This window comes from Hydra vulgaris, chromosome 11, assembly GCF_038396675.1.
Source record: "Hydra vulgaris chromosome 11, alternate assembly HydraT2T_AEP".
Taxonomy (NCBI): Eukaryota; Metazoa; Cnidaria; class Hydrozoa; order Anthoathecata; family Hydridae; genus Hydra; species Hydra vulgaris.
In genome coordinates, this window is record NC_088930.1 from 25,905,713 (window position 1) to 25,921,265 (window position 15,553).

The 15,553-nt window shown below is 26.9% G+C and overlaps 1 protein-coding gene across 1 annotated transcript; it reads right to left on the bottom strand.

Annotated features, from left to right (window-relative positions):
• Positions 1 to 1,985: 1,985 nt before the first annotated feature.
• Positions 1,986 to 4,164, bottom strand: LOC100211813 (nucleolar and coiled-body phosphoprotein 1). Its single transcript, XM_065810592.1, has 2 exons — positions 3,695 to 4,164; positions 1,986 to 2,369 (listed from the first exon to the last, which is right to left on the bottom strand). The coding sequence occupies exons 1-2, from the start codon at positions 4,116 to 4,118 to the stop codon at positions 1,999 to 2,001; spliced, it is 795 nt and encodes a 264-aa protein (XP_065666664.1). The 5' UTR covers positions 4,119 to 4,164; the 3' UTR covers positions 1,986 to 1,998.
• Positions 4,165 to 15,553: the final 11,389 nt, after the last annotated feature.

The window sequence follows — 15,553 nt, forward strand, 5'->3', positions numbered from 1 at the left end:
TGTGTATTTAGACTTAAATACAATAAATACTCAATGAATGTATATGTATTATTACTGTGCACAATTATATTATTACTGTGCACACAATAGTATATACTTTTATTAGTAGATAAATTAACACTATTGAAAGTGTTAAATTACCTTATGCGGTAGTGATGCAGTGGTAAAGCGCTCGCGTCATAGAGAAAGTCAGAGTTCAATCCCCACCACCTCTGGTAGTACCGCGCTCAACTTGTTTCTCCACGCAACCTTGTTTGTTAAAGTTTATGTTTCTGAGTTATAGAGTTAAGAGGGTCATAACTACAATTTAATTAGGCTCCTCCACTGTAGTGGCTTTCATGGCCTTGAGGAGGTGAATTGAAATTAAAAAAAAAACAAAGTAAAACAGAGTAACAATATTAAATAAAAAAAACAAACCCAAATCTAGTTTTATCAAACCTGGCTTCAGTCAAATGCCAGTCCTTACATTACTGTTATATATTTTTTATATTTTTTTACTTGAAAAAATCGAAACTTGCAAATGAATATTAAATTTTATCATCAAGAATGCTTAGAAAACAACCACTGTATTTATTATATCAATAAAGCTTTATAGCATACATATTTCTGTCTTAAACTTTAAAACATAAATTTTAAAACATAAATTTTAAAACTAAAAATTTTTACAAAAAACTTTTTATTTTATAGTTACTAACACTAGTGAATTAAAAAATGACCTATATTAGTAAAAATAACAAGAATTACTTAGTTCAAACCCCAACATAAACATGGTAATACTGAGCTCAACTTCAATCTCTGAACAGCAGCTTTGATAGTTAAGATTCATATTTTGGAGCAACTTAGTTTAAATATGCTTAAGGTAACAATTGAAAAATAACTAGTATCCTCCATAACTTCAGTGGCCTCCTTAAGCCCCTCCTCCATAATTGCAGTGACCTCCTTATCCATAACCACCCACTATTACCATTAAAAAATAAAATTTGGAAAAAATGGGATTAAAAGTAGTAGTGAGGATAATTGGGCCAAGAGAATTCTCTTTTCATAAAAATTGGTATATTACAAAAACCAAAAAGGATACCACAAAAAAGTTAGCATAACAAGAAGGTATTTTTATTTAGTCGAAAAAAACATTATGAATGCACAGCAATAATGTGAATAGAAAAAAAGTTATTATTTTAGTGAGAAATATCAAACTGGTAATATATCTCACTAAACTTGTTTACTGGTGGAGAAAACTGGGCCTTGAGTAATAAAAGTATTATCGACCACTTAAAAATTGGTCAATAATACATTTTAGTTGCATCTATAGGTTTTGCAATTAAACTCAATAAAAAAAATAGATATAAATATATATTTTGTAAGTAGTGCAACATAAACATATGCTTCTCCAATCATACCCACAGGGAGCAGTTGGATAAAAAGTGATCTAGATTAATAGCTTTAAGTAATATAGTTATTAAACAAGTTTCAAAACATCTGTAGAACAAGTAAATATATACAACAAATAAAAAAAATAAACTTATCAAAAAGTAGTATTCAAATCGCAGTACTTAGAACAAGAAGAATAGGTTAAAAAATATGGCTTTAGCAGCTTAAAAACAGAAATTGATTGTAAAAAAATAAGTTTTTATTAAAAGTGCAGAAAAGGAAATTCTTGTGTAAAGGAAATAACAGTAAGCTTTTTCATTATGCATGGAACTGCTTTAATTGTTTTGTTTGGGCTGTAAAAGGGATGGCCCAAATATTCCTTATGCCCAATCATCATCACTCTTCCCTACAAATAAAAAAAAAATAACTTTTTATATAAAACCTTATGGGAATTAAAATGAGTTGAATCAATGAATGGATTTAAAACAACCACATGACAAAAAAAATGCAAGTTGCACTAAAGTTACAGCATGTTTCCGCAATACTAAAATGGTAAAAACACAATTTTTTAAAATTGTGAAAAAAACACATTCTTAAAATTTAAAAAATGAAATTTGTAATAAAATGATTTTAATCACTATCTTCAAACTTAATTGAGTTGACAGAAGTGTTTATTGCGCCACCCCTATAACTTCCACGTTTCTTTTTTGTTTTTTCATGACGGAAACCTTTTCCTCTCGTAAATTTTAAATCTTGGTTGGCTTTTTCACCCCAATCACCTTTGGACCCTTTCTTTGCTTCAAAACTATTGTTTCTTAACTTATCATCAACATGTATTTCCTCTTCTTTGACTCTGCGAAATGGTTCATTTTTTTTCTTTTCTGTTGGCTTAAAAACATTTTTAATATTCTCCACGATACTGCTTGATTCTTTTTCAACATTAATAACTTGAACTACTTCATCTGTCAATTTTTCTAAAGAATCTTTTGTTGGCTTTTTCTCTAAAAAAAAAAACTATTAAAAAACTTTTTTGTTGCGATACTTTTTAAAAAAGATATTCATATAAAATCTGTTTGCATGAATTGAGCTCGCTATTCACCTTTTAATTGAAAGTTGAGTAGCGAGTAGTAGATATAACTCATGTAAACAAATTAGGTCACAACTTTCTTTTAGATTCTCTGTAAAAAATTTGTGAAATTATCACGACAAAAATATTTTTGGCACATACCTATACTATACATATATAAAAAGAAGATTTTTTTATTGAAGAAAATGGAAAAGGATAAGAATGTTTATACTTTAAAATTTGCAAATCAAAAGTTTAACTAAAATACAACACCATTTATTATTTTCTTCTTAAAAAGAAGAAATATACAAATTATTAGGTGCTGCTGAAGTAAGACAGGGTTCATGGCAGTTTTAAAAATCCATTTTCCCTGAGTTTTCCCTGATAATTTCCTGATTTTTCTATATTTTTAAGTATTTTTTCCCTGAGTTCGTGCGGTGGAATATATATGTTTTTCCCTGTTTATTTTGAAGGATATATTACTTTCACAACTGAATCCTTGTTCCCAAAACATATAGTTACTACAGTAATCTATTTATCTAAACATATAGCTACTATATATTATAAATGTTATAAAAACACTGTAGTGAGCAACTTTCAATATTAAAAAAGATTCAAAAACTGGATACTGCAAAGTAACTTCAATCTAAATATTAAAATAAAAAATATTCCTTGAGTTTTCCCTGATATTAAAGATTTTCAATAAAAACTCCCTGACTTTTCCAGGTATTCCCTGATTTTCTAAATTTTAAAAACTTTTCCCTAGTTTTACAGGTTTTCCCTGAGTGCCATGAACCCTGTAAGAAGTAACTAGACAAAAGTATATATTAACTGAGAATTTAAGTTAACACCTAATAAAATTTTTCATCATATTTAGTCAAAAAAAGTAGAAAATTAAATTAGCTATATGCTAAATTTGTCAACATTAGGAAACACTAAAAATTTATCTATAAATTTGTTAAGGTCTCTTCTTAGATTAAGTTTTGTATTAGTCTCTGAGGTCTCTGCTTTGAACAAGTTTTATACTATTTGCATTGCTTCTTTACAAAAACAGTATAATAGCTTTTTTTTTTGCTATGTAATAAATAGTACTTTTCTTGTGTGAAATATATTGATTTATTTATTTATTACTTTTAAGTAATTTTTAAAGTCACAATACAATTTGGCATTTAACTAACTTTTGGATTTATTCTTATGTACCTCCTTGAACAGTAGGGAGTTTTTAAAATCGATATAAAATATAGAAATATTAATACTAACCTTTCTTTGATTTTTTCTTTTTTACTGATAAGTTATCTTCTGTTTTGACTTTTTTTGCTTCAGAATCTTCATGATTATCATCAACAAACTTTCGCTTTTTTTGTTCTTTTTTGTGTTTTTTGGATAGATTTTTATCCTTTTCATCGTCTTTTTCAGCTTTTGTATCTTTTTCAAAGCCGTCATTTTGAAATGATTTATGAATTTTAATGGAGTCGTCATCATTAATAATCTTAGAGGATCTCTTATTTTGTGTTTCGTTAAAGTACTTGTTGAATATATCAACTAAAGAAAGTCCTGACGGACATGCATATTCACTATTTGTTTCTTTTATAAAGTATTTTGCAGTTTTGTGCAAACCATTTTCAAGCAAAAACTTATGTACGTATGGGTATAGATCGGAAGGAACACATGTTGCAGCAACCATCTTTATATTGATAGACGCAGTTGTGATAAAAAAGCAAGAGCAATTTTCCGTTATGTTCGGAAAACAAGACAGTGTCCTCAAATTAAATCAAAAGTTGTATTCTTTATAATCATCGGGAAACTGCATTAAATCAATGTTTGCATATTTCAGTATATAAACAGGCTATAATTTATTGTTATAAATTAACTTTAAAAAAAATTAAATTATAGTGCAGAGGTTCATAAATTTTCCTACGCTCTTCCCAGAAGTTGGTTTTTTCAAAAATTTGAGTACTAAAAATTAACAATACTTAAATTAGATATTAATAATTTTCAGTACTCAAATTTTTGAAAAAACTAAGTTAAGTATTAGTATTACCAATTAAGTCTTAATATAAAATGGAAAATATAGTTTATGTTTGTAAACTAAAGTATAGAAAAAAAATTAGGCTTGAAGAAACTGATAAGAACCTAGAGCAGTGCTGGATTAAGATAGGGGCTAGGAGGATTATAGCCCTGATCCCCGTAGTTTTAGGGGCCCCAATTCAAAAATTTTTTTTCTTTTTTTTAAAGAAGCTTTGAAAATAAAACGTTTGATTTATGACGTAGAAAAGGGTCTTCTGCTTTAAAATAACCCCGGGCCCTGAAAAGTCTTAAAAGGTTACTTAATTAGGCTATTAGCCTAAGGTGACCATTTGAAGTTCTCCATTTCTGCCACGTTATGGATATCTTTTTTTGATTTCTGTAAACTTGTCCTGTTGCTGCTTTGCTTATCAAATTGATTAGCATTCCAGCATTCCAGAATTCATTACCCAAGATTCGTGCCAACCATTTTCTTAGACATGTAGTTTATTGTTGCAAATAATATTATTATATTCATTAAAAGTAACCCTGGTCGAGTCTGTAATTATCTTTAGTTTATCTCCGGCCCCCCGGTGTCGCTGACCCTGAGTTATCTCCTGCATAAGAAAGTTGCAGCGTTATCCAAATGGCGGGAGAAAGTAAAAACTTAACAGCAGCGACCTCAGCTCTTGCGATGTCTAAACTGCAACTGACTCAGAAACCCGTATCAAGACAGCAATTTAAAGCATTTTTTTTTTGGTTTACATTTGTCAATCGTTGTACAGCTTTAAATAACCAGTAATAAAAATAATAATATAAACTTACAATGATAGAAAATATAAAAAATATAAACAAGTTATCTGAAAGAAGATCGCAAAGATCTTGTCGTCAGAACCTTAAATAAGCATTTAACAAAAATAAGATAAAAAAATTATAATAAACTTTTACAAAATTGCAAGGTAAATAATCCCGTTCCTGCTTCTTTACCCATTATAGCTCCAATGCATAAGCTTGAAACAGCATTTTGGATTTATCGAAAATCCGTCAGTGAAATTATAACCGATAACCAAGCGCTCGGATAATAAGCTACCAATGTTCATTTTATCTCAAGCAACTGACATCCTGGAAAGTTATAAAGCCTAACTTAAGATAGGCCATAGCCTAGAATCTGATGCAATGGTGTTTTTAAATATTATGACGTTTTGCATTAGTGAGAAAATAGAAAATAAAATCCAGAATGAGGACTGAAAAATTTCGTTTATCTTTATGGCTAAAAAACTTATAACCAATTCCAATGTTTGTAACGAAAAAACTGAAAATCCTACAGAAAATATTGTAAAATAAATTGTCCGTTAAAACTCTGAAATAAAATTATATTGACGAAATGGTTGGGATTCTCTAGCAAAAATGATTAAATAATTAGAAATAATGTAAACAAAAAAAACTTACCAATCTAGGCTAGATTGGTGAGCAAACCTAATGTATACTGATGAACATCGTCTTAATCGGTGTGTATCACTATACCCTTAGCTCAAAACCTCCCATTCCGTAGCAAGAGCTGTATTAAAACGACTACCTACATCATGAAGCGGTCAGTCATTAACGTGAAGATTGTAAATTTTAAATGCTTAAAATAAAATAAAAAATGAACCAACTTATTTACCATACAAAGCCAAATGCAAGGGAAATTAGTTAATAAAATATTTTAATTTATTATCTTATACTAAGTTACTTAGTACTTATAGTATTGTAATTTTTTTAACTTAATTCTTGACTTTAATCTTTTAGTTATTTACTAACATTTTTACTTTATTCCATATAGTGAATAAAGATGTACTTAAAGTTTAGAGACTTTAAAAAAGTATGCTGAAAGAAGGTACTAAAGCAACTGAGTCCTTGTCACAAATCTAAATGTAAAGCTTTATTTTTTGTCATCCCTTTTGTATAAACCTAATAAGTGGTAAAAAAAGTAAACATGCAATTTTAAGGAAAAAAATTTTAAATATAAAATATTTAAGTAAATGAGTACTACAGGTACTTGAGTTGAAGCTTCTACAAATGCAACTTGATTAACCGGGTCAAAAAAGTTCCCATTTCTAGCATATTTCTTTTGTTTTTAAACTATTAAGATGCTTTTGATTAAACTTTGTTTAATCACAGACCTGTAGCAACCGGAGGGGCAGCAGGGGCTTTTGCCTCCCCCCCCCCCCCTAATAATTTTTCAAATATATAATTTTGAAAAAATTGACTAAAAAAATGACTAAAAAAAAAATCAAGAGATTCAGAACTTGCTATGACAACATCCAGGTAGAGTTGTGCCACATTTATATGCTGCTGGTTTTTATTAAGTTTGTATTATATTATACAATAATATAATACAAATTTAATACAACCCAGTTTAAAATGTGCAGCATCAACAAATGTTCTTCACGCTTTTGCCAATACTGGAGTATTTCCAGTCAATAAAAAATATATTGGAGGACTAACTGATTGCATTGTTAATAAATAAAAAAAAGACTTCAGAATATCAACACATTTAGAAACATGCCTCCTACATTAAAGTTTCCGCGTGCTTTAAAACCTCTGCTTTAATGCAAGGGATAAGATATAGTATACTAAAGTCTCGCATGCCTTTACCAATTCCTACAACTGAATTAAAAAAAAATGAATTCAGGAAAAACATTTAAATACTTTTTCAAATATCCAAGAATCAAAATATAAATCATTAGAAAAATATAAAGATCAGTATATTTTTATTTTATATAGTATATAGATGTTTTTATAGAGGAAAATATTTTTGAGGAAAATAGAATTTTGTTCAGGGCTTTGTGATAATATCATAAATCTTATTGTAAATAATATTATACGGCAAATAAAATTAATAAATTTTAAAAAAAATCAATAAAGAAATAAACATATAAGAAATAAGGATGTAAACAAGGAAAAGAACTGTTAAAAAGCTAATAGAAAAATTATATTTGAAAAAAAAAAATACTGTAGTGATAAAAAAATGTTTTTTAAAATATGCTGTCATAAAAGCGATTGGTTGTCTATGATTGCATGCTTATATTTTTTAAAGGTACCTTACAAAGAAGCAAAACTTTAAAGCCTTTATAGGTTATAAATTATAAATATTAAATAAAAAGAATTTCTTGAAGTATCTTGGAAACGTGTACAAGTGAAGCAAATTAATAAAATAAATAGGAGAAACAACATCATGCAATGTTAAGTATGGTAAAAATTCTGATAAACTGTTATTACTTTTATTAACTGATTTTGAAAAAACAATCTTATTCTTTGACATTAAGATTATGATGTAATTTTTTTTATTTAAAATAATATTTAATAAATATTTAAATAAATTATTACAAATATCCAACTATGCAATAGTTTAAATTCTTTTTTTTAATTATTAAAATCTATCCATCTGTTTTTACTTTATTGCACAGCGATTTTTTTATCTTTTTAAATTGTATGAATCAGAATTTATGTGTTTCCCATTTCGTTATACTTTTATATTATATATTAACATTCTGTTTGTTTTATGCTTAACATTCATATTTTAGTAAAAATATTATAATGAATAAAAGTATAGAATTTAACATAAAAATAAGCTTTTACATATTGTCAAAAAAATTTTCTTGTTTGTGCACATTCAAAGCTGCCGATGCCCACTGCCCCTCTAACTTATTTAAACTACTGTTGTAGTTCGATTATAAAAACATAAACCGATATGGGATCTGCATCTCCGCAAAACTATAGTTAATTTTAGACGTCTTATGTTGCTTAATTTTAGTAATTAATAAATTTGCAAAAAATTTTGACAAACATATTAACCTTTGGGTAGGTTAATATGCAAGTTTTCCCGTTACAAACTCATAAATATAAGACGTCTTTTGCTTCTCAAAACATATAATAATCCTTTCACAGTGGGCACAGGACTTCAGCTAAACGTCTTTAGGAAGTCCTACGAGCTTATAAGGCCTATTAGACATTGTATAGATGTCCATTAGACATCGTACAGACGTTTATTAAACAGATTAATTTAGGTAAAAAATAATAATGATTTTTTTTTCTCTTTCGAATCTTTTCTTTATAATTAATGCATTAAAGGTTTAGAATGATAAAAGAGTTCGGAATAGTTTATCAGAAGAAAACTATTAATCAAGTAAAGCAAAGTTAAGTAATTTCTGCTTATAAAGCTACTTTTTTTGTTTATAGACAATCGTTGCTTTTATAGCACCAATAAATCTTGCATATCGATGCCCTGTGGATATATCTATTGCATAAAAGCTGAAAAAAATGTTTCAGATTTATAAACTTTCATGCAAAACTTGGATTTTGAAATGCTTTAAAAAGACAAAATTAGACACCTAGTATGGTAATTTCAACACAATAATGCAATAAATTCAGCATACTTAAAGCAATTTAGACAAAATTATTAAAAAACGAATTGATAAATTTATAACGCCATAAATAACTTAAATTCTGTCTCTTATAGAGTAACTTTCTGTTACAATGAATTTATTAAACGCAATTGGCGTATTAAGGGTATTGCAAACGCCTTGCCTATCATTATAACAATTTAAGTAAAGGAAAACGAAAATTTGGATCACTAGTTTCTTCAATAAATCTGTATATCAAAAAACTTGCAGCCTAAAATCTAATAACATTTGGCAGAGTTTATTCAATTTTTATAATTTTTTTACCTTAATTTATTGAAGAGTATTCTAATGATATATAATATAGTATTTAATATTTTCACTCCACTTACCTAATATTATATATATATATATATATATATATATATATATATATATATATATATATATATATATATATACCTATATTATATATATACCTATATATATATATATATACCTATATTATATATATACCTATATATATATATATATATATATATATATATATATATATATATATATATATATATATATATATATATATATACCTAATATTATATATATATATATATATATATATATATATATATGTATATATTTATATATATATATATATATATATATATATATATATATATATATATATATATATATATATATATATATATATATGTATATATATATATATATATGTATATATATATATATGTAATGTTTACTTGCCTTTTAGTTTCGGAGGTTTTTCACAGATTGGTAAACTTGACACTATTGAAATTGAAAACCTTTTTTCAGCCGAATCTCCCTAAATGAACCCTTGGTAAAACTTGTAAAATATTTTCAGATAATACTGCAACTCACATTTTATTTAGTTCATATTTTTGAATAAAATAAATGACTGTTTTTACTAAAAAATTAATGAGAAAAAATCATTTATATCATCATTTATTTTGCGACGTTAGGATTATCTTGTTCTATCTCCACATTTTGTCTCCATATTTTTGAGTTTTGAGAACTCCGAAAGTTTTGAAAAAACTTTAGGTGTTCTCAAAACGTCGCGATTTAAAAATAAATAAAGTATTAAGAAAAAGTGAATATCATAAATTAACGTACCAACAGTACTTTTAGAAAGTATTAGTGTACGCGTAATTTTTTTATCTTTGTCAATTTCAAATCAATATAAATCCAAAACTAATTTTAAATTCAATTATTTTTTAATAAGACGTGAGACAGAATAAAATAATTATTATGTCAAATATTTGTTAACCTGTTTTTTGTTTTGATGAATTAATTAGAAGTTTAATAATTACTCTGTAATGTGATTTAACACTTATTCACATTCAAAAAATGAGTGTGAGTAAGTGTTAAAGCAGCCGTGGCGCAGTGGTTAGAGAACTTCGGTTAAATGCTCGTTCGTGGTGCTCTGCGATCAGACTGATAGGTCTTCTTGGAACACCTTGATAATTTAAAAAAAAAAACAGTTTGCAAAAGTTACCTCACTCATTTAAAAAGTTGGAGCTCACTTATTTCTTTGATAACTTTTTGTATTCCTTTTGATTCTTTGATAACCCTTTGTATTCCTTTTGATTCTTTGATAACTTTTTGTATTCCTTTTGATTCTTTGATAACTTTTTGTATTCCTTTTGATTCTTTGATAACTTTTTGTATTCTTTTTGATTCTTTGATAACTTTTTGTATTCCTTTTGATTTTTGTTTATTACCCTCTGCTGATTAATAGTTGTCAATAAGAAATGTAAGTGGTATAAATTAAAGCGACTAAAATACCATTTGAAATACTGTTACTTAAATGATTGTAAGTGTGCTAATACTTTTACACAACTTTTATTATCTTACTTTTGTCACTCCTATCGTATTCTAATTAAGTTAAAAATAATAATAAATTTTTTTTTTTTTATATTTGACACTTTGTAATACAATTTCATTTATCATTAAATTAAAAAAAAAAGATCAAACAGTCTTTTATTGTTAACGAATAACACTAATTTGAAGTTGGGGGCCATTCATTAAGAATATATGCAGTAAAACTACTGTTTTAGGACCCTTTCTTCCCCCTTGTACGCATCTGATACTCTCAAAAACCCCACCCCCCACTGCGTACGTAGGTATTATTTATTACAAAATTAACTCAAAACATAAAAACAAAAAAAACTTAGTTTTTAAAAATTTTCCTTAATTCAACATTTCTCTGTGACATAATACAATAATGATTTTTTAAACTTGTGGTAATAAAAATCAAGTTTTAGAAGAGATATAGAATATTGAGATATATGTATTTTTTTCCATCTTGAACCTTCTCTTCCCGTACGCACCCGTACGTTTTTGGGTAATCTCCTCACTCATACCTGCGTACGTACTTTATGAAAAACCCCTTGACATAACATAGAAAAGTTACGCGTGCGCTAGTACTTTTTGGAAACACCTTCTAATGTAAAAAAAAAAAAAAGATTACACCTAAATTATTAAAATAATTGTTTATCTTGCTAAAATACCCCAAAATAATTAAAATATCCAAACAAATAAATAATTTTAGGCGTCTTTTGAAGGTGTGCCAAAATTATTTCCCTGCCGAAATTACCCGTCCTTACGTTATCTTTTTATTTTATTTTATTATTTTTATAACTTTAACGATAAAAAAAAAGTAAGTGCCCGCCCTGATACTAGATTTTACGCCCTGATACTAGGTTGCACTTTATATTTTAACTTAACAACCGCGTTAAATCTTAAATTATTAATATAATCCTAAATTAATAATCTCGAAAATAGAAACAGAATTTATTGAATAATTAAAAATAAGGATGGTTCTTCACACTTTTCATTTACTTAAATATTTAATTTAGTATTTAGTTTAATAATATACTTAAATATTATAATTAAATAATATACTTAAATATTTAATTTAATTATATACCTTTAATATAGTTTAAATAAAAAAGTGAATTTTTTAAAATATAAATTATGCAAAATCAAAGTTGATTTTTTTTTTAATTTAAATTACAAAATGTAATTCTTTAAATTTACATTACACAATAAAATTTAAAAAAAACTAGACTTAACTTTAATTTTTAACTTATGTTAATTTTTATTTACATTTAATAGAATATAGTTTTTTATAATTTATTTTTTTGTTAAATTTTTTTTTTTTATAATAGAAGTATTGTAAAAAAAAAAATTAAATAAAAAAAAAAATTATAAAAAATTATATACTATCAAATGTAAACAAAGTTAACTATTATAAGATTTAAAAGGTTAATAAGGTCTTCTGAATTTTTATTTTACTTAAAAATTGGTTTTTAAAAGTTTTTATTTTAAATAATTTTTAATTACAATTAATAGTAATTTTTACTTAAAACACGTTTTGGTCTTTACTTTGGTCTTTACCTATAAAGCAACTTGATAAGGATAATGTATAACAGAGTGAAAATTGTATAACAGAGTGAAATGCAGTGAAACAAAAATTACAAACGACTGGTGTAGATATCGCCGAGTATGGCGATATCTACACCAGTCGGCACAACTCAAAAAAAAGTTTCGCACGGCTTCTGTCACGTGTTTAAAACCGTCTAAAACAAAAAGAATAAAACGTGTCAAGAATAGGGTTTCCATACCGTGAAATTAACTATTATTTTTTACCGAAACACCACGGAGTAAGGATAGTAGTACATACGCGGTTCGCTCTCTTAACTGCAGTTAAGAAAGCGAACGTACTTGTAGTACGTTCCCTCACCCATTAGTTTTGCACAGTGAAATAAACTAAATTTCAAAGCTGTTTAGGATTTTCATAAATTATTTATTTTTACAAATAAAAAAACTTTTTTCATTAATAATTATTTTTTATTTATAAATAATTTACTTTTACTTATAAAATTATATAATCATATAATTAAGGGCAGAAATTACCTTGATGAGGTAAATCATTTAAATATAAATAAACATTTCAATGTAAATTAGTTACGTAAATAAAATTTAAATTACTTGTTAATTGTTTTTATTGCCGTATTTGCAAAAATTAATTTTGCAAATACAGCAATAAAATTAATTTAAAAAACTTTTACCAGTAAAAACTTAACCCAGCCAGCACAAACACGTGTTTTTAGAATCTAAAATGTTAACACCTTTAGACGTCTAAATTCAGATAACTATAAGACATCTAACTGTATTTATTTTTGGGACGACGAAAATCATCTCAAGCCGTCTAGTAAATTAGTTATGTAAATAAAATTTAAATTACTTGTTAATTGTTTTTATTGCCGTATTTGCAAAAATTAATTTTGCAAATACAGCAATAAAATTAATTTAAAAAACTTTTACCAGTAAAAGCCTAACCCAGCCAGCACAAACGCGTGTTTTTAGAATCTAAAATGTTAACACCTTTAGACGTCTAAATTCAGATAACTATAAGACATCTAACTGTATTTATTTTTGGGACGACGAAAATCATCTCAAGCCGTCTAAAAGATGACTACTAATAGATGTCTTATATTTAATATTATCTGAATTTAGACATCTAAAAGTGCTAACATTTTAGATGCGAAAAAAACGTCTAAAAGACGTGTTTGTGCCGGCTGGGACGTAGTGCCTAATTTGATTTTACGTAATTCAAATTTATATATTTTAAGTAAATAAACACCATTTTTCTAAATAAATTACCTTTTTTTTTAATGTTTATTTTGCTGTTCAAGTCATTGTCTAGACAATGACTTAAATAAGATACGAATAAAGTCTCTGCAATCTTTTCCTAAAGTTTCTATGTGACATTTAACTAATTTACAATAATTTTTGTGAAAATTTTTACGTAAAAAACTTCGTTAAGTTCTGAAAGACAAAAGGTTTAATCAAATAAATCAAGAATAAAACTTTTAGCATGTCAAAAATATAACATTAAAATATAAAAGTTATAGCAGTATATAAATCTATATTAGTTATAAAAATTAAAAACGCTTTTATATTTTCAAACATAAAAATATTCGCATCCATGTTTATATCATCACCGACAAAAGCACATGTTTATTTACTCATTTATGCTAATTTACTCATGCTAGTTTACTTATTTGTTAGATAATAAGGGTATTATGGAATTTGATAGACACGTGGCGGTCAATAAAACGTAATAGATAAAAAAAGCTCACCGGTTTTCTTTAAAATGTGTAGGGACAAAATTTCAAAATGTTTGTTTGCTTTACAGAAAGTCTTATTTGTTTTAAATTCGAAATTTTTAAGAAATTTTGTGTACAATTTAGCATCCTTTATTATCTTATACGTATTTAGATTGTACAGAGAAGTCACGGTGACGTATCTGTTTTTTGCCGACTTAAGCCAAAAAAAAGTTTTTGCGGACTAACTTATCAAAAAACAAGAAAAAGGTCTTCTTTGGCCAACATTTGCCGACTGCCAACTACTTTTACTTATAAAATTATATAATTTTTATTCAATCAGGAATCCGGTTTGCCCACCCAAATTTTATTTCCTGTATATATAAATCATTTGCAGTCCCTATTTTAACTTATGGTATGGAGCTATGCGGAAATAATTCTGCTTTGATGAAAAAGCTAGATATAATTGGAAGGAGTGCGCTAAAGTCGTTTTTGAATGTTTCAAAACACAATAGGAACTATGCGGGTTCTCTAATTGGAATCTAGGAAATTTCGGAAAGTATTATACAAAATAAGTTAAACTTGTTCCTTCGTCTTCTAAATAATAGATCAACTGCAGATATTATCTGTTCACAGCTGGAACGCCCATTGTTTCAACATTCGTTTGTTGATGATGTCCAGGAGCTATGTCGTTTTCAGTTGTTAGATTTTAAGAATTTGATCCAAAATAAAAGAAGGTAAAAATTGTACCTTCCAAAAGTGAAATTCCCTCAGATATTGAACAAACATTGAATTATGCGTTAGAGTGCTGCAATGCATGCTGGAATGCAAAAGAGCAAAAAAAAATTTTCAAAGAAATTCTTGAAGAAAAAATTCTGAATTAAAAATCACCGGAAATAACTTTCTTATTTTTCTTTTTACCTTGTAAATTACATTGGGTGTTAAATAAAATTAAATAATAATAATAATAATAAATAACTCCAGTGTCCAATTTGCCGACTAATAAAATTCGTAGGGGTGCTAGACAACCCCTTCGCACCCCCTACGGGACGGCCCTGGGTTCAGCATTATTTTGTTTCACATTATTCTGCTTAAACTGATATTGGGGTAAAAGACTTTACTGATCAATAACTTGCATGTTATATTCTTCTAACTTTTTTTTTTTCTTTTTTTAGCAGGTTTTTTCCGCATGTTGTAAGCATTTTCTAAATCTATTTTGAAATAATTTGCGAATTTTATAACCTTTCGGTAATTGTTGAAAATTTACTATTTTCAACAAGATATACAAGTTTTATAGCAAGCAAGCAACCTTAGGCCGTAAGCTGCTCGCGACCCCGACAACATTTTTATACAAGAGGTATCTATTGTTAGGCATTAGTTAGGAATTTAAACATTAAAAGTTTTTCTTTAAAAGCTCGGTCGCATAATTTCTCAAACCGCTGAACTCTCTCATATTTCTTGTTTATACCGTTTTGCCGAAACGTTTTCACATTTATTATTATTATACGATTCTTTTTAAGTTTGTAGACGGTGCTTTTACGGAATCAGTTACGGAAAATTTTCAATTTTCCGTAACTGATTTT